This window comes from Neolamprologus brichardi, chromosome 7, assembly GCF_056152115.1.
Source record: "Neolamprologus brichardi isolate AB-2024 chromosome 7, ASM5615211v1, whole genome shotgun sequence".
Lineage (NCBI taxonomy): Eukaryota > Metazoa > Chordata > Actinopteri > Cichliformes > Cichlidae > Neolamprologus > Neolamprologus brichardi.
The window spans coordinates 2,023,440-2,050,877 of record NC_142110.1 but is presented as its reverse complement, the minus strand read 5'-3'; the positions used below and the strand labels follow the sequence as shown (position 1 = coordinate 2,050,877).

The 27,438-nt window shown below is 41.2% G+C and overlaps 1 protein-coding gene across 1 annotated transcript in view; it reads right to left on the bottom strand.

The window, feature by feature from the left end:
* cdh13 (cadherin 13, H-cadherin (heart)) overlaps positions 1–27,438 on the bottom strand; it is a 463,504-nt gene that overhangs the window by 270,243 nt on the left and 165,823 nt on the right. Inside the window, exons 4-6 of the mRNA XM_087842806.1 lie at positions 14,485–14,592; positions 1,221–1,226; positions 579–731 (exon numbers count right to left, since the gene is read on the bottom strand). Of these exons, the coding sequence (XP_087698932.1) occupies positions 579–731; positions 1,221–1,226; positions 14,485–14,592 (267 nt within the window). The remainder of the gene's footprint in view (positions 1–578; positions 732–1,220; positions 1,227–14,484; positions 14,593–27,438) is intronic.

Here is a 27,438-nt window from a genome sequence, read left to right as displayed (position 1 = left end):
AATGGTGCATATCAGCTTGCATGTGATTTTTCATCAGGGTTTCTAATTGTCCTGCTCGCGCCACCCCCCCTCACATCTGTTGGTATTTACAGAGTGAATTATTTCTGGCTTTTCAAAAAATCCACAGCTTGCACCCAGTTGAACACCCTCACTTACGCCTGATTTCAGAAAACAGGATAAGATCAATTGACTTAAAACGCAGAGCTTCTCTGCCAGTGTCTTCTTTTCCTGGCTTTCGTCGGGCTGAAACCCCCCAGGGCAGAAACACTAGTGGGCACCTCAAACAGACTCTAACGTTCTTTTAACATAAAAGAAGCCTCAAGCTTCTGACTGATGCCACGAACTGCCTGACTACAAAGACCATCCAAATACCACCAACACTAATAATAATTATTCTGATATGTTTCCAGGTGTCAGCGTGACACTAAAGAAACCTTTATTTGAACTATTGAAACGTATTAATAACTTGAGAACAAAAGAGAAATAAAGGAAGTGACAGTTAATGTGTGGAGGAGTCTGTGGATCAGTGAGACAATGAAAAACCAGCAGATCTGAACACGGCTTAAACACATGCTGACCTGGTAGGAGTCTCTGGCCTCACGGTCCACTGAGCGGCTGACTGACACGGTTCCTGAATTCATGTCAATGGTGAAGAGACCTTTGGGATCCTGGTCAGCACCGGGGCCTGTCATTCGGAATATTTGTTCCCTTGGCTCCCCCGCTGAAATCAGCTGCAGACATATGGACACACACACATATTCATTCCAGTAAAAGAAGATTACAGAGGCTTCAATGGTGATGCAAATCCCTGATAACTACCAATTAAAATTTTATAACAGACTTTGATTTAATTTCATCACTTGGTAAATTCATCTCATCTGAAACAAGAAATTTCACATCATCTCCCTGAGCACTGGAGGCCTGCTGCGACCGCTTGCACAAGCATGATCAGATTCCAGTGATATAAAGAAAGTGGAACAGTTCAATAATTCATATAAAAAACAGTTTTTCTTAATAATTAAGTGAAAATGTTATGTTCTGTTGCTTTTATTATTGTTATTTAGGTCACAGGAAAAAGGTTTTGAACTAAACGCTGAATTAAACACTGTGAACAAAGCAGTGATGCTTTTCAGGAATTCTGCCAATCTAGTTGGCTCACGCTTCTTTTTTCTGAGGCGGGAATGATCTGACCCCGGTGCTTTTTGGATAGAGGCACTCACATGAGTCTGTCGTAGCCAGCAGCATGAGCGGGTACCCCAGGAACAGGAACAGGCCGGTGCAGAAAAAGAAAAACAGAGAGAACAAAGCATTTTAGTCACAAATTTAGCAACAGTTACTAAAGCTCCTGAAAGGGCAAAAAGTGAGAGATTATCTGGATTATACACTATTAAAACTGAACACCACCTTCATCGTCAATATATCAAATGAGGAATAAATACAATAAAATATTATATATTAAAAAAATATAATAAAATAAAAAGGAATAAATTAGCATATTTTTCGGACCATAAGGCAGTCAGATAAGTCAAACTTTACTCAGCTCCTTCTTGCTTCCTCCACTTCCTACGATTGATTCATTAATGCCGAATCCTCTCACAGCTGCTCTATTCCCATGTTGTTGCAGTATATTAATGACTAACCTCGTATTGTGGATGGATTATCTCAGTTGTTCTCCTGACTGAAGTTTGGTCCGTTTACAGCATCCTGCCATGCGATTACATTTGTCTCTAACCATCGGGAACCCTACGTTAACTTTTATCGAGTGGGAAAAAGTTAGCTTCACTGTGTTTATGCTATGCTAACATAGCTGTGTCGCTAACGACCACGTAGCGCATCATTATATACCAGCTAGCCCAACTTCAGTAACCCTACAAACGTCACTGCTGTTTAGTTTTCTGTCTTCATTTATGTTGGAAGTGATAACAGAGCTGTACGTTTGAATTTTCTCAGAAATCTCTCAGTCAGAACATGCTATATCATGTTTAGGTGGAAGCTAGCGAGCTAACTTCCTGCTAACTTCTAACTCTATTAAACTTCATAAATCCTGTTTTCAAGGATGCCTGGATGTTAAACCTGGTAGAGCAGCCACACTGATCATTTTATTAAAGATGAAAGAATTTAGACAGTTTGTAACTCTCAGCGATGCTGCAGTGTTCGTTTGACTTTGGGACCTGAAGTGGACGGAGTTTAGGACCCAGAACATCTTACTATTCGTCACAGATTGAAGAAAATAAGAACAACCCCAGGTTTCTCTTCAGCTCTGTAGCCAGGCTGACAAACAGTCAGAGCTCTGTTGAGCCAACCATCCCTTTAACATTAACTAGTGATGACTTCATGAACTTCTTCACAAATAAAATTTTTATCATTAGAGAAAAAATTACCAATAATCATCCCACAGATGTAATATTATCTACAGCTACTCTTAGTACCATTGATGTTAAGTTAGACTCTTTTTCTCCAATCGATCTTTCTGAGTTAACTTCAATAATTACTTCCTCCAAACCATCAACGTGTCTTTTAGACCCCATTCCTAAAAAACTGCTCAAAGAAGTCCTGCCATTGATTAATTCTTCGATCTTAAATATGATCAACCTATCTCTAATAATCGGCTACGTACCACAGGCCTTCAAGCTGGCTGTAGTTAAACCTTTACTCAAAAAGCATCTCTAGACCCAGCAGTCTTAGCTATTTATAGGCCAATCTCCAACCTTCCTTTATATCAAACATCCTTGAAAGAGTAGTTGTCAAACAGCTAACAGATCATCTGCAGAGGAATGGTTTATTTGAAGAGTTTCAGTCAGGTTTCAGAGTTCATCACAGCACAGAAACAGCTTTAGTGAAGGTTACAAATGATCTTCTTATGGCCTCTGACAGTGGACTCATCTCTGTGCTTGTCCTGCTAGACCTCAGTGCAGCGTTCGATACTGTCGACCATAATATCCTATTAGAGCGATTAGAACATGCTGTAGGTATTACAGGTACTGCACTGCAGTGGTTAAAATTAATGAGTGATTAGAGATTTGTAGGAATTGAGAATATTTGGCAAGTTTGTATACAGCGACTAGAAAACAGTAAAGATAAGGAGTGTGTGTGTGATTTCATTTGAATGATTCATTTCCTGTCTCGTCTTATGGATCAGTGTAGCTCACACCTCACGTTGTGTATCTTTTTAAGCTTATCAAAAATAAATAAAGTAAATCACACAAAAATGTTCAGAAAACAAAGGAAACCAAAACATCTTGAAACCCATCACTTCTGTAAATCTGTTCTTTCTAAATGCCACAGAAGCAGCCGAGGGTCATCACCAGTGTCAGCACTGTGGGCCTCAACACTGTCGCTGTGTCAAGGATCTAAATGGTCACCCTGTATGGCGCCTGTGATAAGAGAAATGCCACGAGGCTGCCTTTAATGAGACTACACTTCAATGGGACAGCAGCTAAAATGAAGGCCTTTCTACTCCCACTTGAAAGAGCATGGGACATGAGACTACAGCGTTACAAGCCTGCACCAGATGAAGCTGAAATGCTTATAGCCTCTCCAGAGCTCTCTGCCATTTATCTCCATGTCCCGCTTCATCTTTTCCCTCTGCTCCCTCTCGCTCTACGGCTCCTTGGTGCCCCGGTTCTTACTCTCTCTAATATGTCCATCCCAGCTCTTCTGTTAAGCATCAATATTTCTTTATATAGTCATCCTTTTCCATTTCCTCTTGTGCTTCTTCTTCTTCTTTTTAAAAGATAAAGAAACATCCACATTTTTAAAAAAGCTTAGCAGTAGGCAGCTTTTTATGAATAAGCACCGCATGCTGAGAATATCTCCTCTTGGCTTTTCTTTTTCTTTGTTTTTCTTTTAAAAAATGGCAATATTAAAAGTTAGAGTGGCATAAAACGTCGTCTTCGTAGGACAGAACGCGGAAACAAAAACCCAGCACTGCACACGCTCAAACAGGTGGCACTGCTGTCATTAAAGAGAGATATTTCTGGTCTGTAATCACAGTGACAGCCAGCACCTGCAGAGAGTGACAAACTGGGTCAGATGAAGAGAAGTGAAAAAGAATGAGGTGCAACATTAGTTGGATTCACAGATGGCTTGGCATCAAACTTTGATAGGCGTGGGGGGGGAGTGGAGGGAAAAACAAGAACAGTTGTAGAGGGAGGCTGGATGAGGAGAGAGTAAGAGAGAGAGGCGGATGTAGGGACTGTGGGAGAGCGAGAGCTCACTGATAAAGGTACGATAACTTCAGCTGGAGAGTAGCTGAAGTGTCAGGAGAAGTTTAGACTGATTAGACGACGTCTCTGTGGGGCCCCAGCGTGATAATTTACTGTGCACATACTCTCTGTGATGCACACGCGAAGAAATGTGCTCCCAGTGCCTTCGTCTCCACTGAGTCTGTCTCCCTGTGTGTGTGTCTGTGTGTGAGAATCTCACCTCCTTCTATCAGATCTCATTACCACCCAAGCATACATGAAAGACTGCGGGGTTTGTGATACTGCAGGAAGATGACAAGAGGTGTGCCGCTGCTCTGCAACACCAAACAGCAGCTTGGTGAAAAAATGAGCAGCAAAACAATAAGATCAACATCAGAGTGTGTGTTTGTGATTGGTTTTGGTGTGTTAAAACCAGCGTATGCAAAATGTCAGGTGGACGAGGAATAAAACCTTGTATAGGTGTGTGTCGCTGTGATTAGTGATGTGAAACAGGAGTTGAAATACCGAGTGCAGACTTGCTGCTTCTGTGGGAATTATATGTAGCAGTAAGCTGCTGCTAATCAAATGCACTTTATTAATGAATCATCAGCAGGTGTGAGCACCTCTGTAAAAACAGAACTTTGGAAAGTTTGCAGCTCTGGAGCATCCAACTGTGCGTTAACATAATGCCACAATCTACCCAGAAGTGGATGCTGCGACAAATTTACCCCAAACTCAGATAAACTGCAAATAAAAAATAACATAATAAATTATAAGCCTTGATCAGCATGTTAGATGTCAATCTTTACTACAGAACACGACTAGAAACAAACTTTTAAATTTAAAAACCAGTGGTGCACCAAAGTGCTTAACATGCAAGAGGGTAAGATGAAGTAACAGGGAAGGATGAGGGCGATGGCAAGGTACCAAAACATGCTAGCAGGTTGAATGGCATTAAAACACATGAAGGCAAAAGAATTGCATATAAAAGCATAAAAGAAGGCTAAGTGTAGAAACTTGCTAACTATCAAGCAAGCGTTAACTGGTAGAAAAGGCGGGGCTAAATAAGTGTTTTTAACTGCGATTTGAAGGAATGGATGGAATCAGACTCGCGTATATCAATGGGGAGGTTATTCCATAAATCGGGCAAACGCGCGATCACCTCTAGTCTTCAGCCGAGATCGGCAGTACCAAGAGTGACTGGGAAGATGATCTTAATGCTCTAGTAGGGGTGTGTGATCTAAGTAGCTCTATGAGGTAACTTGGCGCTATATTGTTAATAATTCGGAAGGTAAGCAGCAGGATTTTGAATTGAATGCGCTACTTAACGGGAAGCCAATGCAGATCAGCAAGGACAGGGGTGATAGAGACGCCGCCCACTACCAGTAAGGAGACGAGCAGCTATGGAGGAGAGGAGAGTTAAGACCGAAGTAAAGGGAGTTTACCAGGAGAAAGCCTCTTGTTTCCTAGAAGAACACTGCAGCACAGCTACAGTTTGCAAAGTTGCATTTGAGCAAACTTATAAGACTTTGGAAACAATGGTTTTTTTTGTTAAAAAAGGAGACGTCTGGCCATGATGCACCGCACCCTGCTTGGTAAGAAAAACACAGCATGTCAGTACAAACACTGCCCAGTACATTCTGATGGTTTGGGCTTGTTTTGCAGTCATAGGGGAACGCTGCACTCATGCATTTGACTATGAACTCCTTTGTTCATCATCTGATTAGAGCGAGACGTCAGGCTAAAGCTCGGACGAAACTGGGTCGTACAACAAGACGACGATCAAAAGCACAGCAGCAAAAATCACGGTCCAGACCTCAGTCTGACTGAAACGCTGTGGCGGGACCTTAAGAGAGCTGTGCACAAACACATGCCAGCAAACCTCAACTGGATAATTTTATGAAGTAGAGTGAGACACACATCGATGTGAGACACTCTTTAAAGTCAAACAGAAAATAATTTAAACTCATTGCTGCTAAAGGTGGTTCTGCAGGACACTGAATCACAGGCTATGCACAGGACTGAATGTACAAAGATATCTTCATGAAAAACACATTTAATATAAAGTTAGTCTAAAGAAAACATGATCAGAGTCATTAACGTGCAAAAACCTTCAACACACACACACTACGCTTGTCCTTGTACTTTTTAAGGGAGAACGAGGGAGTATTCTGACTCCTGTGTGTGTGTGTGTGTGTGTGTGTGTGTGTGTGTGTGTGAGAGAGAGAGAGAGAGAGAGGAAGAGTATGCAGTAGCATCCCTCAGTGATGCTTCTGTTATCCCTGTCAAGGTCACACAGCCAGCTGCGAATGACAATCACCAGCCATAAAAGGACTCCTGGGACCGCGCCAGTGTGTGTGTGTGTGTGTGTGTGTGTGTGTGCGTGTGCGTGTGCGTGTGCGTGTGTGTGTACAAGCATGCAAAGCTCGTAACAGCGCTTTGCCTGATTGTCCTGCCACTCCAGCCTGCTAATGAGGGGGACGAGACAGAAAGGCCGAGTGAAGACGCGGACAAACAGAGCAGGTCCTTCACGCTGGACGATGGGAAACACAGTCGGGCTAATTAACAGGCTTTGACTGGTTAGTGAGGGCTCTGCTAATCATTACCCATCAGCCAATACACTCTGAACCAATCACAATGAGCTGAGAGGAGCAACGATCAAGAGCCCATGTGGAAAAAGAAGCATGAACACAAGAGTGTTATTAAGCATCAAGACTGTGCTAAGAGGGTCGGCTGGAACTGCTGTAATGGGAAATTCTGCTCTTGAAAACAAACTCTCGTTCACACAGTTTAGCGTGCCCTTGTTACCTTTATAAGTGTTTTTTCCCCATGGCAACAGTTGTGACATTCAAGTTCACACACCAACAAATGCAGAGCACAGAGAAAAAATAGGATTTTTATTTTAAAAGCAGAAATAAATGGAGCTGCTAGCGTTCTCGATGGGCTTTTCTCAGGCAGATGGATGACCAATCTTTCAATCTTGCTCAGGCTCACACACGGACAGCATCTCTCACGTAGTTCACAGCTGACAAATCTGGTTTTTATTGCATCCCCTCATTCTTCTAAGTCCCTCTCATCAAAATGGATTTCACATGGGCTCTGTGCGTCTGGAAGTCCGCGTCAGATAGTTTTAACTGGCTGTCGGCGAGCAAAACGAGCATGATTGTCATGCTGAAAGACAGACGGTGAGATAGAGTCAAGAACTCTGTGCTTTTCATTAGACAATTAAGCAAATCGGTTCGATCTGATGAGAGGGCTGAAGGCGGCCTAGTTTTCTGATATTGTAGCTTCTTTATGTAATAACAGGAAGACAAAGACGGATACAGTGGTTGGAGAAAAGATGCAAAAGTTTAAAGGAAGAAACACTACAGCTGACAGACACCAGATCGAGGGTGAAAAGACAACAGATGCATACAGGCTGACAGGCAGAGCAAATCAGGCTGCGCTCCTCACCGAAACAATGAAACAAAGGTGTCAGAAACATCTACTCGCTGTACTACGTTTGAGGCTGAGGCTACGACCAAACCGGGGCCTCATTCCTCTCACCAGCAGAACTTTATTGGTGCTGTCAGGTCGAGTCAGACACGTTGAGTTGATTTGTGAGCTGGACCCAAAGGTAAAGAAGGATAAACACAGGGTGAATAACTGACACCTTCAGCACAAAAAGTTACGATTGCTCTGCTGATTGAAGCGTTTGAGACTCCGTGTTGACACGTCGGAGACTTTGGTGGGTATTTAATGAAGCTTTTTTTTTCCTAGACTATAAATTTGTATTTATTTTACGATTAACCGCTCACTCTGATATAAAGACTTTCTATTAGGACTAGAGATGGCACAATACCACTTTTTTATGTCCGATACCGATATCATAAATTTGGATATCGGCCGATACCGATATAAATCTGATATAGTGTGTTTTTAATCATAAAACTGTTTTTTAAATATCTTGCTGCAAGTTTATACTCAAGTTTAAAACAAAACACTAAAGCTATTCTGTTATACCTGTATGCAAAAAATACACTGCACCCAAAATATTTCATAGTTCAGCAAAACTGATCAATCTAATAAACTTAAACCTGCTCCATCCTCCCTATTCTGGTATTTTAAAGAGTAAGCAACCTAACCAATAGGGTTGCAAACTCCCAGCAAAAACAAACAAAAATAGGGAACCACCCTCCACCTCATGATGCTTAATCAACGTAATCAACTTTAATTTGATGCAGTGTGAAAAAATAATGCACAGAAATAAATTATTTTTCAAGAATAATTAAACAGATTCAACATCTTTCTTCAACAGAACTGAACAGATGGTATCTTCCCAAAGGAAAAAGTACTATAGCTTACTAGGGTATATTAGACTTAACAGTTACTACATACAGTAATGGACTTCTATACATTTTACATCAGATGAAAACATCTGTTGTAAGATTCAGATAATTATTTGTTAAAAGTGAGACATTTTAAATGAGAATAAGACAGAAAAGTATTTCTTTGTGCCCCCTTTTCCCTGTTAATGCCCTACCTGCCCCCCTGGCAACACTTTGCTAGACCCGCCCCTGCACAGTTACCAGCTGTCAGCTACTTAGAAAAGGATCCTGGTGTTATTTGTCTCTCAGAAACAGTTCATAACTTCAACTCATCCATGTCACCTAAAAGGTAAACCTGTTTCTCCATCACAGCTCTGATGATTCAGTAAGGACATCTCCTGGTTTCATCTTCATGTTTCCCTCTCACCACATATCCAAACCCACATCATGACCAGCAGCTTTACAGCTGTGGCTCCAGCAAACATCAGCTGATACTAGAAAGTGATATTAAATAAATGCTAACAACAGCTGATCAAGCTTAAACGTGCTGCTGTTGTTTAGCGCGACATCAGCTGGTTTCCTTTTTCTGGCACAAAGTGGGCGATAAACAAACAAGAGAGACGATCAGCTGATCATTGATCAGTTTCATGATTGAAGGAGCAACAGGAGAGGGAGAGAATGAGAGAAGGAGAGGCAGCTGTGCAGCATAAAGAGACAGAATAAATCCAGCTTTGTGTCTTTTTTTAATTCTAGCTGAAGTCCGGGACAAACTGTTCCTTTTCACCTCAATACAAAATGCGTAATATTTTCTCTGAATGCAGGACGATTCAGCTTTTTACGGACGGTTGGCAACTCTACTAACTAACCTTATGAATAAAATAAAGTTCACTATCAGTAACATCATAGCACCACCCAGCTGTATAGAAACTCCGTCATGCTAGCTAGTACCCAGTACGAGTTATTGTAACTGACTGCAAAAAGTCAGCACAACAACAATAAACTCCACCTAAACTTGGTTTATATCTGACCCAGATAGACTGCAGCTCATAACTTCTGCCAGCATCTGGCCAATCCACCGCCTCTCATTGTTTACACCGTTACGGAAAAAACATATTTTTATTTCATGGAGCAGCAACAGATTCCAGTGACAGAAAAAGACAGATGAACTTGAAACGCTGGGTCCAATACCGCTTTGTTGCTTGGTTCTCAATTACATTCTATCCTGTGTTTCCCAGGGTTCAACTTTCAGTTTGTTTTCCTTTGGTCATCACTTGTGATTCGCTCCCAACCAGATTTAATGGGGTCTTATGGCTTCAGGAGAATTGCAATTTGAAACATCCCTTAGATAAAGGGAAAACAGCTCAAAACTGGAGCAAGCTGTTGGCTGGACGATCAAATGTGAGCCGAAAAAAGAGACAGAAACCCAGTAAAAATCCCAACTTTCCAAAAACACAACAATACTTTTTCTGTTTGTTAGTTTTTGTGCAATAAAAAACTGTATTTTCAGTCTTTTACAGGAGGACTTACCAAACTGCCAAAAACTAATACTGCAGCAATCACAATGGCTGAAAAATAAGGAGTTTATGAAAAATAAATAAATAAATCCTTCTGTCTGAAAGAAACAATTTATTAGGGGTGCAACAATACACAACATTCACCGGTCGATACTTTGGTGTCACAGTTCGATATTTTTTCGATACAAAAAAATGTTCATGCCTTTTTAATTTGTCATTTATTAAAATTATAAATATATATTTTAACTCAAAAGTACAGTTTTTAAATTTAATGTTGCTGAAACAACAAAGTAATAAAATAATAAATCTATCTGATGGAGAAATCCCTCATCTTTGGAAAAGAGAGTTTATTACAGAGAAATGTCTCTTTCCAAAATAAAAGCTATACTATACGCTTCTTCTGGGCTATATTCTCAGCAGCATATTAAACATATCAGGTCCCCATAAGGAGAATTATGTGCTAACGGCTGTCTAAATGACTCGGGTAAAGTTTGTAGCATGCGTGCTTGTTGTTTTTGTCTGCTTCCACTTGTCTTTGCACTAGGATGATGTCGGAGTAAATGTGCAGTCATATTCGTTGTGTTCCCACTAGTGCTGTCAGCGTTAATCTGAAATGACGTTAACGCCGCAAATCTCCGTTAGCGAGCTACCGCGGATCGCCCTGTGCGTGGGGCTGGACGGCTAACACGTTAAGGAGCTAACTGCGCTAACGCACTAGTTCCCACCCATGTAATTGAGCATTGCGTGGCACATCCGACATACTGTTTTACTTTTGTCCATGACGGGCTTACCTTCAGGGTCATACGTCACATGAAGACCAAAATAGTTCCAAACGCCAGATCTGAATGAGGGTGGGGGGAGGTTCAATTTGCCATGTTGCAACGAGCTTAGCTTCTGTCTGGCTAGCTTGATCTGCGCTCAGTGAATCTGCGTTCGACTACTCCGCCTAGGCTGCACTGTCAAGCGCAGATCCACTGAGCGCTCAACACAGACAGCATCGTCAGAAGAAAAGTTGATAAAATAAATTACAAAATTTGTATTGTTCGATACATATGCGTACCGAACCGAAAGCACTGTATCGAACGGTTCAGTATTGTTGCACCCCTAATATTTATAGGTCGATGAAAACATTTCTCCCTGAAGCTTGAAGTTATTTTATCAGCCTTCTATCCCCACATGACAGAATGACTCACACTTAATCCCAAACAAGAAGGCAAAAAATGAAAATAAAAAAATTAAAAGGACCCTTTAAGATGAAGCATGTAGACCACATGGGCTGATTTGACTGACTTGTCTTCCTAAATACAACAGTCTAAAAAATGGTCCTATTAGCAGAGACTGAAGTGGCATCTACGAAGAGAAACGTTTAAGCATATCTGTTTCGATACATGTTCCAGCTGCTGTGTGAGCTGTTTAAGGGCTCCCGAGGGAGGGCAGGGGGGAGACCTCTGTATCAAAACACTTCCACAGCTAGCAGGAGGTGTGACATAAACAACAAGGTTCTTAGCCTTCCTCTGTGAGCCCTGCTGACAGCTGACCCCCCCTTAAAGTACACACACACATTGCACATGTGCACATATGCACACACTACACATTCAAATTGTATTCCTCTCAGTGCTTCTTGCTGCTTATCTCTCAGACGGAAGAAGGAAGGATGAAAAATGAATGGCTGCCACATGGAAGTAGTATGGTTGTATAAGAAGAAGAAAAGCTATTGGTGTGGAAAATCAATTCCGCCAAGTCACCAACACATAGCTTCTATTAGGTAAAATAGCCAACATTAGCCTGTCTTCTCATGCAGAGCTGAGGGATGAAGGGTACAGGCATGAATGTATGGGATGCACAAATAGTGATGAGAAGCAGGAATTGGGAAACTAGACGGACGGTTAAGGCATCCCAATGGAAGAAGAGAGTGATGCTCCTGTTGCTCGTTTGAATGCTGCGCAGGGTAAACTGCTCCTCCTGTATCACAGGTACAGAAATAATGTGTCCCATACAGATTACTCTATTCTGCTGACTCTTATCTTCCTGCTGTTGGCAAGAAATTTGCACGACCCCACGGCCAACAGTTGTCCCGCAAAAGTATCACCTGGTGGTCTGACACACTGGGTCCAGTCCAACCTTGTATCTCCAGGCTTTACAGGGACCACACTGAGCACAGCATTAGTATGAGGGGTCGAGCCGGGCTTTGTGCTGTGGTCATGCTCTCCAGGGCACAATTATCTGTTATGTGCAAGGCTCAGAGAGGGATATCTTTTTTATTTTAGTCTGAGTGAGCATTGAGAGCTGTGGATGATCTCTCAGTGCCCAGCCTTAGAGCAAAGCTCATAAATCAAAGCTTTGTAATACAGATCAATATAAATACCTCACACAGGTGTCAACGTGTTTGACTTTTGGTTGATTGTTCGTTCTGCGGGGTTCAGGTGAAGTGATTTACATGTTGCATGTGAAAAAGTGAAATAAAACACGTCTGAGAGAGAAACTAGAGTGTCGAGCAAGTTATTTATGTTTTTAATCTCCCATACGAGTAATCAGCTGCGTCACCTTTGCTTTGTTGCCAGGACACACACTTAGTTTATTTCTGTGATGAAAGAATCAGAGAATTTACCAAAAGTCCAAATGTAAACTTTTTTCTGTAACACACACTTCACATTTGTGTTTTAATAAATATGCACATGAAGGTTTAAATTCAGGGATGTTTGCAAATGTTTGCACACTCGACCCATAACTGAAGATTATGTAAGTATCAGAGTTTTCTTTACAAAAAGGCTCCAAAGCTGATCGTTTCGGCTTAAACTGATTAAAGGATGTAAAACAATAAAATTACAGATAAGAAAAACGACTGATCACCAAGAATAGATTCTATGAAAATGTGTTGTTATTTTTCTATTTATTAGTTCTATTTATTTGATAGAGATGTGCCGAGTTTGAAAGGTCTTTTATCATACATCCACTTTAACTTTAACTTTTTAATTTTACATTTTTTACTAACACTGTAATATATCAGCCCGTTCTCACTCCCGAGGCGTAACATGCCGACGTTTTGTCACGTCCCGGGACGTTCTTGAGGAACGCAAAAGGAGACCTTCGGTGTTCTTATGGTACGCGGCGGGTTATGGCCGAAATCCAGTGCAATGATGCTCCCGCGGTAATAGACGTTCCAGCCCTGTATTCCAGCCCTAACCATAACCTTTTTCCTGAGGTTAACCAGGACTTTAATGATGTTAAATAGCGTGTTTCTAAGCGATTTGAAGAAAAAGAGCGAACATGTGTAGATTGAGTCCATACAGTTCTCATATTTCCTCGTTTTTCCGAGGTCGTCATTTAGGAACGTGGTGGGTAGCCGAAAACGTAATATGTTGACGATTTGTCACCTAGCGTAAAATGTTACGCTTTGGGAGTGAGAACGTGTTGAATATATATAGCTTATAGATACATGTTACGCTGCAACACTTATACATATATCACAACAGTTTAGCGCTTTAATCTGAAAAACAAAAAATCTTTATTTTTTTATTATTTTGTCAAGAATTTTGATCGGGCCCAAAACACATGAAAGTCCCTCCATGTCAGGATGTTATTGTTAGTTCTTTAATAAACTGAAAATCAGCATTTAAAACGAAATCAGAGCGCGACAAACTATAGATGAAAATGAACATCTGGCTTTCCTCTCTACATGGCGGCACGCGTCATACTTGATCTCAGAATAAAACGCTCCACCTGCGTCGATCATTTAAAGTACTAACTCGACTTTTCTCAAACAACAACAGCTTTTAAATATAAAACCGTGTCATCCAGTAAACATCTGCTATGAAAGGATATTTTCAAAAGCAGAAAAAACAGCTTTTTGGTGGGTAAACGTCTCCACTTTATATGGTTACAAGTAACCATATTAAAAACAACATCCATGTCAGTGCAGAATAAACACAAGCGTGTGGCGTTAGTGCTCCAAATGTTAACAACAGGCCCCGACATTTAATGCAATTAATATTTTATAAACAGTAATTAAAGAAAGTATTTACACAATTTAATTAATTTTCACACATCAAATCTCCCTCAAAAATATAACAATAATAATCTGATTAGCATTTTTTTAAATCATTGTAGCTTGTCAAAATAAAGCAGACAAGTGGGCAATTAAAAACAGTTCAGTCTGGTAATTACTCTGCTTTTGACTGTGTGCAGGATAAATGACTCCTACATGCGTTGAATATTGAATATTGGCAAGAACTGTAAAATATGAATATATTGTCTAAAAAAACAACACTATAAAGGTCAAAGGTCAACCTTAGTGTTTTTGGAAGAAGATAAAAACAACATTTTATATATTTTGTAAATAAGTCTGTGGTTAAAAAAGACAGGAAAGAGAGCCATTTCAGTTTTAACTTATTTTTTATGAAAAATAAGCTTTTAAAATTGCTATTTAATGCACTTTAAACAATATCTGTATCTGGGATGATAGGAGCATGTGTTCCTTACCTGGCCAATGAACTTGGGAAAGGGACCTCGCTCATTCTCACTTATAGATATATTAGGAACCAGCAGGGATCTCTTAGATCTGTACGGCAGCTTCTGACCCACGATATCCTACAAAACACAGAAGAGAAACCATATCGTTGAAACTGGCAATAACTGAAATAGCTACATAATGTCTACCAACATTTTTAATTACCCGAAAACCCCACAACAACATCTAAACACACACACACACACACACAGCGAGTTGTTAAGTGTGCACTGAATGCAATAAAACTGTTAATACAGCTACTCTTAGAGACATTTCTTTCTTTTCCTTTTTTAAAGGAGAGTTGTATATATAATATTTGATGCAAACAAGCTGAACATCTGCATCTGGCAGTCAGCACCATATGCCTTACACATTTGGAGATAAGGACATAGTCTCTGAGAAAACTCTGCTGCTCTCACTGAATCTTAAATTCTTTATTTATATGTATTCAGCCCGTATGTTAAATAAGGATGGGAGAGAAAAGTAGAAAGCAAATTCAAAACAAAGCTGACAAGAAATGGTAAAAATGAAGAAATGAGCAAAAGCAAGGTTTTGGTAAAGTAATTGAACAGTTCGAGCAGAAGGAGCCCGTCTGAAATGTTGTTTTTGCTCTTGAAGACACAATAGCATAATCTAATTTTATCTTCCACCCTCCTGCCGCTGTAAACAAAGACGTGCTTTTTGCTGTGTAATATAGGGAAAAATTCTCCCTTTCCTTTTGAAATCTCTGATGCAGTTCTTTCTGCTCTGATGAAAATAATGCCGAGAAATGACCCCAGGAAGCTGTAACCTAGGCTGCTAGCACACAGTGATGAAATATCACGGCAGGACTTCAGCCGAGGAGCTCACACATTTGTTTGACGCATTACTTTGATGCAAAATGATGCAGGAAAATGTTCTGTTGTGATGATGTTGGATCTCACATCGGCCTTTGACACCGTTGACCATCACATCCTACATGAAAGGCTGAAATACTGGGTCGGTGTATCTGGATCTGCCTTAGAGTGGTTCTCTTCATATCTGTATGAACGTTACTTTTTTGTGGCAGTCTCTAAGTACAGGTCATCTTCCACGTCCGGTCCTGTGGTGTGCCACATGGCTCTGTGCTGGGGCCTTTATTGTTCTTAATATATCTACTTCCCCACCAGCACAGCATTTTGAGCCCCTTTAAGGACATCTGCTACCACTGCTACGCCAACGATATCCAGTCATACATTTCTTTCAAGCCCCAAGATGTTTCTGAGCTAGAGATTTTGAATGAGTGCTAAGAATCCGTTAAAGTTTGAATGGCTGACAACTTCCTCCAACTCAACGAAGGAAAGACTGAAGTCCTTGTATGTCCTCCTGACAGACATGTACCTAAGATAATGAATGCTATTGGTCCTCTTGCAACATTTGTGAGATCGTCTATCAGGAACCTCGGGGTAATCTTCGACCCGGCTCTCACTTTGGATGTTCACGTCAAATCTTTGGTTCGGTCCTGCTTTTATCACTTAAGAAACATTTCCAAAGTAAGCGCGATTGTATCTGGAGATTGTCATTCATGCTTTCATTTCATCAAGACTGGACTACTGTAATCCACTGTTTACATGTTTAAACCGAAACTCCCTGGAGCGTCTGCAGATTGTTCAAAACGCTGCAGCAAGACTTCTGACAAAAACATCGAAGTACTCACATCGTTGCTAATACAGCTGCACCGTCGAATTCAGAGTCCACTTCAAGGTTCTGGTTCTGACTTATAAAGGTCTTCATGGTCAAGCTCCTGCCTACATCATTGAGCTTCTACAGCCTCATGTTCATAGCAGGCCTCTTAGGTCATGTGACCAGGGTATACTTTCATTCATCATACAAAGTTGAGACAGAGCTTTTGCCACTGTGGCTCCCAGACTGTGGAACTTTCTCCCACTGGGCATAAGATCTGTGGACTCAGTAGCTTCTTTCATAAAACAACTAAAAACACATCTTTTTAGAATTGCATTTTGTTGACTGTTGTCTGTTTTGTTTTATGCTTTGTGTGAAGCACTTTGTGATCTTTTATGTAGAAAGGTGCTATATACATAAAGTTTTACTTACTTACAAAACACAATGTGTTGGGAAAGCGAACACGGTTTAGTAAATCTGATTAGTAGTAGTAATAAAATATGATGTGATACAGCCAAAATCTTTTAATAGAACGGATATTAGCAAAATGTTGGTTATGTTTGTTTATAAGTTAATAGCTCAACGAACACTTTTGGCTTCGTTTGGTCCTCAGTATGTCATGATCCGACTGAGGGATGTGCATATTTCACTGGTAATGACACGTTAATCGTGATCTGCATGATCTGCAGCTCACATGAGGGTTATGAGGGTTTATGAGGGTTAATCCCTCATAAACCCGTTGGCTCTGTTTCCAGTTCCCCTCAGAGCAGTCTAGTGCAAAACACACGACCATCTCTTATAACCTAACTAAAATTATTGATATTGTTGTTGCAGTTGCTCACTAAAATACTGAGAAGTTAAACATCCAGGAGAAAAAAGCATTTACAAACTCCAGCTGGCAAACTAGTAAACTGATTAGCTTGACTAGCTAACTTGTTGATTTAGCTGATTAAACAGCGGCTAAATGAAAAAGTACAACACTGAATTTTAGTCGGTAATAAGGTTCCTACTATTCAGTATCGCTTTGAACAAAACTTACTATTCCAATGCCAACATCCACAACAACCAACACCCCCACCTCAGGATTTCATTTTGACTTTGACATTGAACTTTGTCTATAAAAGTTCAATGTCATAAAATACATACATACATAAAAACCTCGACTGAGCAAGTGTTAAAATGGTAACACTTTTTCAATATAAAACTTGTATTTTTTGTGAGCTCATTTATAATATAAATATCCTATTTATTTATTTGCTTTTGTTCTTTTTTAACCTAGCGTGCACAACTATAATGAGTTCACAAAGATATGGCAGCATATACGCAAATCAGGCATGCCATTATGACCACCTGCCAAAAAAACATATTGCTCATCACCCATTTGCTGCCAGAACAGCCCATCGAGGCTTTCACTCCGTTTGAGCCCTGATGTCGTGCTGTGGCACCATGATGTTAGCCAGTGGTGGTCCTAGGCTGTTTGGCGCCCTGGGCGAACACCCCCTAACTAACAAACAACCATCACAATTCATCATACAATGACAATAGGACAAATCGACAACGACTAATTAACCCTTTAAAGCCGGTCAGAGCGGGCACGCTCTGTTTTGCGTAACTATTTTTAAATCCCGGTAGCTCTGCAACCACGTAAGCTAGCTCAATCATTTTTTTGCATATGAAACCGGAGGAGTTGTACTTACATCTTATGCCATCAGCTTGTCCTCGGTCACAGTTTCCTTCCACATACAGCTTTGCAAAAACTGCATAAAAAGCACTTGCAGCAACAGAAACATAATATTCCAGAAACACGCTTTGCCGATCCGATCAGCTGTTCATAACACTTCCTACGTCCATCAGCGTAACCTATCGCATGTCCGCCATGACCTGCCCGAAACCGGAAGTGACGTCATTTTGCGGAAATGTAGTTTTTTACCATCAGGGCCTCATGAGCCTATACTGGTGTTTTTAAAAGTTATCTTTGACTTTATGACTTTCTGTGTGGTTTCTGGGATGCTTAGGACTCATATTGCACTGCTGGAAATAGTTTATTTTGATGCATATGCTGCTTTTTTGCAAATTTGCATTATAATATTTATTTTCGTTTTTCCTGCAGTGTATAAAAATTGGTGTATTTCAAAAATAAAACTATGAAGACACTCAAAATAAATTTCCTGTGGTGGGAAACTATTTTGTGCAACTTTTTTGTATTTACAGTTTTGAGGGATAAGCCTCTTAAATTTCTCTAACTAGAAATATATGTTAAAAAAACAAAAACGATTTTCAATTTTTTTGTAGTTTATTGCCCTTTTTTGCAATGTATGTAATTACTATGCACTTAATACATAAATATTATTAAAATTTGGGCTATAATGGTTGTATTGATGTATAGCAACTTGAAATGCTCCCAAAAATGGCTCCACAGCATGTAAACATATAATATAAGCTCTGGCGGACTTGGTTCTATGGTCGGTCTTAAAGGGTTAATATTGTGCTGAACACAGTCCAAAAGATTCAGTCAGCTACATCAGTGTCTACTGTTTACTCTCATAGCCAAGTGGCTAACAAACGTAAACAGACGTTTTCACTATCACTACTAATTAATGTTTTCTTGTTGTATCCCTGTTGTGGTCAGTGCTATCCTCTGTGCTGCTGCATGCTGAGGCAGCAGGTTGAGGGTCACAGATGCCAACAGACTCCATAAACTGATCCACGAGGCCAGGAATGTTGTGAGGATGGAGCTGGACTCCGTTAGGGTGGCGTCTGAGAGGAGGATGTTGTTCAAGATAAGGACAATCATGGATTATACCTCCCACCCACTCCATGATGTACTGGTCAGTCACAGGAGCACGCTCAGTGAGAGACTGAGATTACCCACAATGCACCACTGAACGACACAGGAAATCATTCCTGTCTGTGGCCGTCTCTCTGTACAACTCCTCCATCTAACACACTGTGAACACTGTAATAGTTACACGCTTCTACACCCTCTGTTAATCCTTGATATATATTAGTGCTATTTCTTAAATGTGTAAAATCTGTAACATAATGTATTCTTTGGAGTTTAGTCTGTTACTGTTACTATTTTTACCATTTCTTCTTGGAGCAACTGTAACGCACATAATTTCCTTAGGGATTAATAAAGTATTCTGATTCTGATTGGTTCAGGATGACCTGCCATTATCCAATCACACATCTGCTTACCTGCATCTTTTGCTCGTTTCTCCTCCTCTTCTTTTCTCTTTTTTCTAAACTGAGGACCTGATGGCTTTGAACTTTTCTTGTCCATCTTGGTTTTAATTTTGCACTCCAGTATGAACACCCATCCCCCAACTCGAGGAGCCCCACAACATAACCTAACACACCTACACCTTAGTTCACAGATTTGCTTTGTCTAAGGTGTATTTCTGGAATTTCACACAACCAGGATTAAAATCATGAAAACATAATGGACTTGGATTTACATCATTATGAATGAAATGTGCTCTATTTAAAAGAAGCCGGCCCCGCCCCTTTCGACGGGTTGTGTGAGACTTTAAATCATCAAATTGTAAATTATAAATTTGAAATTGTTATTGATCCCTTTACCCCGAGTCCTAAAGTGTATATTTACTTTCTTAATCTTCTTATATATATTGTTTGTTTACTTGCACTGCTGTAACTGGAGCCTCATCATCTCGATATTGTACTGTAAATAGAGGAGATGACAATAAAGTTTACTTTGACTTCAGCGCAGCAGCAGGAGGCGCACCTCGCAAATGGAGGGCGCCCTTACTCCCAGCAAGTGGGCGGCAGAAAACCGATGCCTATGACATCCCCAAAATGCGCTGGCATGATGTGCAGCATGAGTACGAGCAACTTTTCTTTTTTTCCCGTGATGCCGCCCCACCACGATTGGTGCCTATGCAAAGCAGCATGGGTGTGAGCAACGATGCCGCCCCATGCATCCATGCATCTGCCCATGTCGCCCGTATCAAAAACCACTACTGATGTTAGCGATGGATCCTTTAAAGCCAAATCAACACCTCAAACTTCGTGTTGTGCTCTTAAACCATTCCTGTTTTTGCTTTGTGGCTCGGTACATTATCCTGTTGAAAGGAACCACCACTAATGGTGAATACCATTTCCATAAAAGGTTGTAGATGGTCTGCAACAATGCTTAAGTAGGCGGTACATGTCAAAGTGACATCTACGTGGATAGCAGCACTCGAGGCTTTAGAGCAGAAAGCATCACACTGCCTTCGCTGGCTTGCATCCTTGGTCGTGTTCCCTGGAAGCGATGCACATGCACCTGGCCATCCACATGATGTCAAAGAAAATGCGATTCAGCACTCTTCCATTGGTCCATGCTTTCGGCATTGGACAGGAGTCAACATGGGCACCCTGACTGGCCTTTGGCTATGTATTCTGTGACCTTTCTATCAGAACTTTTCACATTTTGGGGGGAAGATTTGAGCTACAGTAGCTCATCTGTCAGATCAGCCCACACAGGACAGCCTTCGATTCCCATCAGTCTGCCTTGACTACCTACGACTCTGCCACTGTTTGCCATCGTTCCTTCTTCGGACCACCACAAACCAGAGAAACTCCACTAGATCTGAAGTTGTGTAGCTTCTTTTCTCTTCACTTGCCCCCTAATGTTTCCCATCCATAACAGGTCCCACGATGAAGAGCAAATAAATCAGTGTTATTCACATCACCTGTCGCAGTCATAATCCCGTGCCTGATCGCCGAGGTGAGGTCTCTGCACGTTTACGCTGCTTCTCAGCTGACAGTAACGACGCTGTTGCTTTCACCTCTGTCAGCATGATGGAAACAGAAGAGGTAAAACTAGCTTCATCTGTCAAACACTCACATCGCTAACCACAACGCCGCTCCACCACCCCAGCTACAAAGTTCAGAAAGCACACAGCGAAACAGTAATCACAAACACAACCCAACCAGAACAAACCAAAGACACAGCGAGTGGTCTCTGAAATGGCCACTCTTATCAAATCCACCGGGGGATGACCTTTGAAATGTCAAAGAGAGAAATCAAAAACCTGACCTAAAACTGTTAAACAGAACGCTGCACATAAGTATGAAGGATTACCAGTCAGTCAGTGGTGTGTGTGTATGTTTATGTGAGCGGTGCACAAGCAAGTTTACGGACTTTTAAGCACCGCGTGTAGAAATCCGGCCGGAGTTCGAAGCCTAGGGATGAACGCATCAATCCCATCATGCACAGCTGTGTGATATTTGTGAAGATGGGTAAGAGGAGCTGCGAGGCAAAGAGACACCATGAGGTATTTTTAGTGGCAGGTTAGAAGAGTAAAGGCTAAGATAAATCATGCTGTCAAATCCACGCCTTCGCTGAGCTGAGATACAGCGGCTATGAAGAAGGAGCGATGGTGCTTTAAAATGTATCAATGCTCTGCAGGTGGAACAGGACGGTGTTGGGAATGGCTCACCACGGGGTATTCTGGGAAAGAAAACTCGCAGTCTACTCTCTTCGCTCTCACCTTTAGCCCTGCCACTATGCCCGTCTCACTCAATCTTTCCTTTCTCTTTTTCTTCTCGCTTTCTCCTTTTGCTTTCCTGATACGTGTGTGATAAATTGTGTTCTCAGAGCGTGGCGATGTGTTCATAAATTACTGCTGCACCATCAACGCTGCTCCAGCCTTAACGCGTTTGCATCCCTATGATCATTAGGGCATTTCAGCGTGCTGATCTGAAAGAGTCATGACAAGAAAAAATGCTTGATTAGTCCTCGGCAACAAAGTGTGAGTTTGTGTTCACGTGTGCACGTATGCTGCACCGTAGTAAGTGTGTGTGTGTGTGAGAGAAAGACAGAACCTTTGTCATTGTCATCCGAGCCCAGAGTCACTGTGGCAGGAAAGTCATGTCCTTGTCCATTCTGCCATTTTCACTCTCAGTGCTATATTGAGACGTGTCATTACTCATTGCTGACAATGTGTTGGAGACCTGGTGAGAAATGGATAATATCAAGGCCACCATCAGCCACTGGTGACAGGCAAGAGCCACACTTTTCAGTGTGGAATAAACTCTTGCTGTATGCAGGGAAGCCAGACAATTAGTCCGTTCGCCTAATTCGCAGATCGGCTAACTTACGTTGGTGTCGGCGGTGCATATGCATATGCAGAAAATAATAAATTGGCCGGCCCAATTACGCGTCCCTTAAAACACAATGTGTATGACTAATAAACCATAAACACTTTTCCTCTTGCTTAATCAAAATACAGCAAGACGCTAACGACTAATGCCTATTTCAGTATTTAATTAGCAGAATGAATTAATGGTGCGCTAAAGAGATGAGTGTGTGTGCAAGCTCATCTCCAGATACTTGTATGGAGTGTGCACTTTCCAAACTTGGTTGCTTTTGCAGAGAAATTAAAGCTAAAGGCAGAAACGTGTGAAACCTATTCAAGATTCGGCACGATCTGATATCCTCGTGTTGGTGTTGTTCCCAGATCATCATACTAAAGGTTGTTCCAGGATCAACATTGCAAGTGACCAATCAGAATGTTGTGATGTCATACTTTTGCAACTTCGGGAAAAACCGGCGTAAAACAAAAAACTGTACTTAAGCTGCGAGAAACCGCCTTTGTCCACCGATCAACGGACCCTAACCCTTTAATAAACGCTAAGCAGAATTGATATTGTCCTTGCAACATTGGAATTTCATAAATGCACGAATGGGTTGGTGCGCAAAAGAATAACGTCACAATAATGTGATTGGTCACTTGCAATGTTGAACCTGGAACAACATTTTCATGATGATCTGGGAACAACACCAACACGACGATATCAGATCATCCCAAGATTCGGGCATTTGTGATCCAAATATGAGACCCGATGCAATACTTCCCTCAGTGAAAGCATCAAAGTCCCTGCCACAGCTTAACTTTACAGTTTACATGTGTGGAGAATCCTTCTGCTAACACCGCTGCTAGAAGAAAAGTGTCCCGACGTGGAGACAGTTATTTTTATTTTAAATCTAGAACCTCCAAAAGTTGATTCTGTTCATCTGGACGTAGCGTTTTCTGGGAGAAACGTTTCGTCGCTCATCCAAGTGACTTCTTCAGTCTCAGCTGACTGCAGGTTTCCCCAATCTTAATCCTGAAGAAGTCACTTGGATGAGCGACGAAACGTTTCTCCCAGAAAACGCTACGTCCAGATGAACCGAATCAACTTTTGGAGATTTATTTTCCTGGATGATTGAGAATGCATCAAGACGTTTAAATCTAGAAGGGTCAACGCTGCTGCCGCCGCTACGACTCTGTATATGTTTACATACATCTTACGAAGAATCCCTGTTCTCACCCTGTATCCTGGATGAAGGTGTACATAGCTACAGATCTCTACATCTTCTTTTTTGTTTTTTAATCTGGACACATCAACACTGCTGCAGTTTGGCAACATTGTTGCTTAAGGACAACAAAAAGCAACATTTAGTACAAAAAGCAGTTATTACTCTGATTTACCAAACATAGCTTTTAAGGTTTTATGACTTTTTCCTTCATTATTTTGTTCTTTGCTTACCTCATCTGTGCGTGTGTGGCTTTTATTTAAATGATGACTCATCTACTGCAAACCACAGCTACATTAGAGTGCAAACAAAGTACTGTTAACCTGAACCTGTATTGCTTTGCTTAGGCTAACTACACTAATGCGCACAGGGGCAAAATACGGCCCAGGGGCTCGGAGCATCACATGAACCGCTCCATTCTGGACCCCAACGGCCTGAAGGATAAACAAAGCAAAGCCCCAAATCAATAACGCAGCATTATGCTAAAGAATCTCGAGGTTAATGCCTGCAGTGAGTCTGTGCAACTATGTAATTTGATGTGCAGCGTTTCATCGGTGAGCTGTGTGTGGGAGGTGGGATGAGGTTTAGTCCAGTATGAGATTTAGTTTAGTTCCATGGACCTGTGATAGGTCATGTGTCAACAGTTTAATTCAGTCCATAGGTTTACGACTCCTACCGCAACGTAGCGGTGGTCGGGTGGCTCGCCATCCCGCGCTGATCAGGGCTGATCGCGGGGGAAAACATTCTCATAGGTCCCATCAAAGTATATCAGCAATAAAGCTAATAAACATTATCCAAAGTTAATCAAATATATTCGCAAAACTCATTTGATCACAGGTGTTGCGCAACAGATTCAGTAATCTAAATGGAATTTAACTCAATGCAAAATCTCATAGGCCGTTTTGGCATTTCATCAGAAAAGTAACAAAAAACATCCAAAACGGACAAAACTACAAAAATCAAATCACTCGTTCAACTCTAGATACGTTAAGTCAACATTCGGCCATAGTGGGATAAACAAAAACAACAATATTCAATAAATAAAACTAGTAATTGCACTTACTGTCGCTAGCCTAGCATTAGCTTACCGGCGGTTTAGGATGTGCGACCGCAGCTCCGCATTTACATTAATTGCGACCAAACAAAACATGTGCAAATCAGACAATTAGAAAGTTGTATTTTAAACATATACACCGCTTTATTAGGCGCACGTGTTACTAGTACTGGATTGGACGCCATACTGCCTTCAGCTTCAACAAGCTGCTGGAAACATTCGTGATTTTGCTCCACGCTGAAAGGCCAGACGAGGGCTCATATTATTGCAGGTTCCAGTCGTTGCTGATTCATCGACAGCACATGTATGATGAATGATGCTCAGCCACGTCACAAAGCTGCTCTATTGGACTGAGATAACTGGTAACTGGTAAGATTGTAATGTTCAATAAACCAGTTTTGTCATGGTCCGTGGCCCGGTGTCCGAGCAGCTGATGGGATGCCCACGCCCACGGGTGTGGCTGTTAACTCCACACCTGCATCCCATCTCAGGCGATTAGCAGGTGGACTATTTGATCCAGCCCAGCCAGCTGCTCCACGCTAGTCCGTTAGTCGTCTCACAGCGGTAACAGCTCGGCGTGTTTTTGAGCCACCTGCTCGTCTGGAGTTTGGATCGCCTCCGGTACCAGGGGCGGACCCTCACCCCTCCCTCCGGCTCCCACGGCCCCGCTTTGACTGTAAGACTCATACTCTCCCCCACGTATGCTGCTATTTCCCCGCTCCCCAGTAACTTCCTCTTTCTGTTGCAGCTTCCCACAGTCCCGATTACGGCGTTCCTGCGTAACTCATCCCCCGGTCCCTTGGTTTTTCTAGTTTCTTGCTTTAGTTGAAATAAAGTTTATTTTTCGTACTGCTGTGCGTGTTGTCTCTGCTTCTGGGTCCAGCTTGTGTGCTGAACTTCGGTTCATGACAAGTTTGAGAAGATCTGAGCTTCATGCAGAAAGCAGCAGTCACATAACAGGTACAGTGTGGTCATCAATGCACGGTTAACAACCATACAGAGAGGCAGCGGTATTTCAATGAGGCTTCGTACTAAGCAGCTCAGAGCGTGCAAAGAAACCATGATTAAGTTCAGGTAATGAACTCTTTTTAAGAACTAATTAGTTTTGTTATCTGATATCTTGTATACACTATTTTATAACCAACAGCTTTTTATGGGTTTTTAAGGTTTTGGGATTTTTTGTGGTTAAAAAATAAAAATCATAACCAAGTGTCTTTGATCTGATTGACATGTCTGATAATACCTATCATATAAAACAACAATGGGAAATGGAACTCAATATAATGTTGGATGACGTCACATGGGAGAGTGTCTGTTGTGGCTGCCATAGAGGGGCGGGTAGTCAAATGTGGAAGGAATTTGACTGGAAGGTTAAATTAAGATTTTTTAGAACTCCACGGAAAACCTTTCTATCCAAAAGTAGTGTCAGTGATAAATGTTGGAGAGGGTGTGGGTTTGTGGGGGACCAGACGCATATTTTCTGGGACTGTGTTTACATACAACAGTACTGGATGGATGTCAAGAACATTATACAAAACATATTGTCAGTCAACCTCCCAATGGATCCTCTGATCTTTTTGTTGGATATCTTTCCTGATGGTTTCTCCTATGAGCAGCACTTTCTCCACATCTCCTCCTCATGACTGCAAGAAAAATGATAACGACTCACTGGCTCAAACCAGAAACACCCACAGTTGCCCAGTGGCTTCTGAAAACTAGACATGTCTATACGATGGAACGGATAACAGCTCAACTACAACTAAAAGTGCCAACCTTTGAGAAAAAATGGAGACTAATTATAAAATATCTTGAAAGGACACTCAAGCCTTAACATTGTTACATCTGTGCTTAGTTATTGGTATGTATGTATATGCATATGTGTATATATGTTCTTCTTTTAAATTAAGTTTTTGAATAACCCCCACCATTAAATATGAGATTTGGTCTCAGGTCATGTTGTTGATGTGAATTGCCTCGTTATTTTTGGCAATAAAAGTTCAAAAAAATAAATAAATAAATAAAAATCATATGTTGGATGTTTAGAAACTCAGTTCTGCATATTTGACTTTGGCCCTCGCCCTTCAATCAGTCCTACATATAAAATAGTTTCAGTGTGCAGAAACCAAAGTGTTAATCAAAGTGGGATCAGGTAAGAGATGCATGCAAATCAAAACTGGGGAGGATTTTCTGCAGAATATAAGATGAAAAAAAGAGGATCGAAAAAGAAAACAGATGCCTAATCAGTCATGTGATGATGTTTGTAATATCTGATATCTGTGGGACGTCTAGTTTTGGTGCATCAACATTCAATATCTCAAAGATAAACTTAATATTATATTAAAATAGAGATATTCAGCAGATTAAATATTAGGATATCAGATGTATATTTAACTGGTGGGAAAATGGATCAATCAGAGATCTGTTGTCCATTTCTGTGGCATCTAGAAAAGTATTACTACCTCAGATATGACCATATTTACCCTATTTGAGTGTTTTTGCTTCTGGTGATATTCCCGCAGCCTTAGCACCACCCCAGCCTGAAGTGTTGACACCAGGCAGGATGAATCCGTGAATGTTGGAGCAGAAGCCAAGACTCATCTGGTCAGGAAACATTTTCTAGTGCTCTGTTCTGAATTTTTAATGAGTCTGTGCAAAATGTAGCCCTAATCTTCCTGTTCTGACAGGATTAGCACCTGGTGTCGTTTCCTGCTGCTGAGTGTTCATAGATTCATTTTGACTGGCTCACTTTAGCTTCCCTTGATGGCCCGAGTATGTCAGATCAAGTTACTAATCAGCATGCTTGGACTTTATAAACTCGTCCCAATGTAGAAAAATGTCTAATTTTCTATATTTTTCTTTATACAGCAAAAAAAAAATATTAGCTGTTGATTACAGTTTTATACGGAGCCCCGCAGGGGACATGGGAGA